Genomic DNA, 2,409 nt, shown 5'->3' on the forward strand with positions numbered 1-2,409 from the left:
AAACAAAAGAAAATAATAATAAGGAAAAAATATCAAGGTTTTAGGAAGAAAAGTGACACTAATGGGATAAAATAATTGTTACATAACTTAATATGTGTGATCTTACAGAAATACACTACAGCAATTTATGTGAAGAAATCAAGTATTCATTGTGAATTAGTTTTTATGAATAAAGTCTCTTCAAGTGCTTAAATTTTATACACTACTTAGTATTTTAAGTACTTCTTTTTGATTTTTTCAGACATGTGAGATTTTTATTTTAAGAGATTGATGAATAAGTATTATTTATATCAAACAGTTTTTTATAGCAGATTACTTTAGTTATTATGTTACTTAAAGTGAACCTAATATGGCCTGTACTGCAAGCAATGTTTATCTCTTAGGTAAACTGATAACCTCGTACCTTATCTGAATATTCTGCAAATTGACATGTATTGTTGTGTTTGTTACAGTGTAAGATTTAACCTAATTTTTAAGATAGTAATTATTTATAAGTAGAAATTCCAGTCTACTATCAACTGATGTTAAGCATGAGATTATTTTTGCTCAAAGATAGTTCTGGTAAAATATTTTTTTTTTATCTTTCTTTCTAACTAACAACACTTCTTTGTATGCTTTGTTTTGTTACATATTGAACTGAACGAGATCAAATAGAGAAAAAATATACAATGGATTACTTTCACTCAGAAGTATTAAAATAAACCAAGTGTGTGTGTGTGTGTGTGTGTGGTTCCTCCAATTTTTGCTGAATGCTTTGTAATGACTGTCAAGTTTTTTGTTATTTTTATTTTGTTTGTCATAAATAATATTTAAAGTTATAAATTTTCATTTTTCAGTCCTTTGATGGTTCGTCAAGTGAATGATCAAATGATGCTTGTGGAAAGAACTTTCATTAAACCTAATGGACTTCCTGAACAACCACTGAAAAGGTTAATATAAAGTTTTGTGGTGTATATACAAACTGTTGAAGAATGATGTCATTATGATTCGAATAAAGGAGGCCTGAACCCTAAATGATCAGCATTACTATAGTTTTAATGATAAGGCTGTACAGTCAGCTTTAGAAAAATACAAAAGTTGTATTCTTAAAACAGTGAAAAAATAATTTATGGGATCAAATGAGAAACCACAGTCTTGCAAGGATATTTATCCTTCATTGTTCTAGAGATGGTTGAAAAGTGTTTTGTGTCCTCTTTTAATTTTGTTCCTGTAGTTATGCAATTAGGAAATGGCTATAAGTAAATATGTATATTATTATTAGCAGCTTGCCAAATAAGGGTGTATTTTAAGATCAAAACAATGAATTGCAGATAAAATAACACAGGCCTACAAGTTTAAACTTCATAAAAGATGTTTTGGTTTTAATAATGGATTTTCAATAATTCAGCTACGCAGATTTCAAAAATAATACTGATTTTTTTCTGTCACATAAAGATTTTGTACAAATTGGGAAGAAAACAAACTTGCTTAGATCAAATTATTAATTTGTTTACCACAATGAACATTTTTTATTATTATGTTTACTAACAGACTGAGGAAAGAACATTAATGTTAAATGAATATGCATCCTCATTTTTTTTGTGAAATCTACATCTTTTAGTCTCAAAACTAGGTGTTGTGGTCTTTCTTTTATGGCCCCCCCAGTGGCATGTCTGTGGATTTACAATGCTAGAATTCAAGTTTCAATACCCGTGGTGGGCAGAGCATAGATAGCCCATTGTGCTCAACTTCAAATTAATTTCTTTTATGTATTGTGTTATGACCTTTTGTGAAACATCTGTACGTAATGGAGAAAAATGGATATCATTTTTGTATTCGTGTACAAGAATTACTGTAGAACATGCAAACATTTTAAGACATAAAACCATTGCAGGCCTGTGTAATTTAAGAATAGTTAAAAAACCTATACATTTACTTGTAACAGATTAAGATTTTTGAAGTTTATAGACCAATAAATGGACGAGGCAAGGGGTTGTATTAAGAAAATTACCATCCAGATGTATAGGCACCAAGTTATTTATGAATAAGCATATTTTCTAAACTGTTTATTAACAGCATAGCTTTTCTCTTATGAAGTATAAATACTATTAAATGCATATATATTATGGTAATTAAACATTTGATTATACTGTTTGTACGTAACATTTAGTAGCTAAACAAAGATATTTTATTACTTACTCACATATATATAATCAGTTTTTAAATTTCCATTTCTATATTTTCAGAAATGTTGCTTTTGCACCAAGCAAGTATGATTCTTATTCATCACATGGGTTTCCTGCAATACAGGATTTGTTATATGGTATTGACAACCTAAATGATGAGGACCAACATGCAAGATGGGAAGAAATTAAACTTCATATTTCAGACCTCACAGTTATCATCCGACAAGCGAAAGCTGTGCTTGAT

General features: G+C 29.0%; 1 protein-coding gene across 1 annotated transcript; it reads left to right on the forward strand.

Moving 5' to 3' along the window:
• Positions 1 to 836: 836 nt before the first annotated feature.
• Positions 837 to 2,406, forward strand: LOC106477912 (putative N-acetylated-alpha-linked acidic dipeptidase; the record flags this gene model as incomplete). Its single annotated transcript, XM_013938430.1, has 2 exons — positions 837 to 929; positions 2,226 to 2,406. Coding segments are annotated over 2 exons (274 nt in total), but the record flags the coding sequence as incomplete, so codon positions are not given.
• Positions 2,407 to 2,409: the final 3 nt, after the last annotated feature.

The sequence above is a fragment of the Limulus polyphemus genome, unplaced genomic scaffold, assembly GCF_000517525.1.
Source record: "Limulus polyphemus unplaced genomic scaffold, Limulus_polyphemus-2.1.2 Scaffold98725, whole genome shotgun sequence".
In the NCBI taxonomy this organism is placed as follows: Eukaryota; Metazoa; Arthropoda; class Merostomata; order Xiphosura; family Limulidae; genus Limulus; species Limulus polyphemus.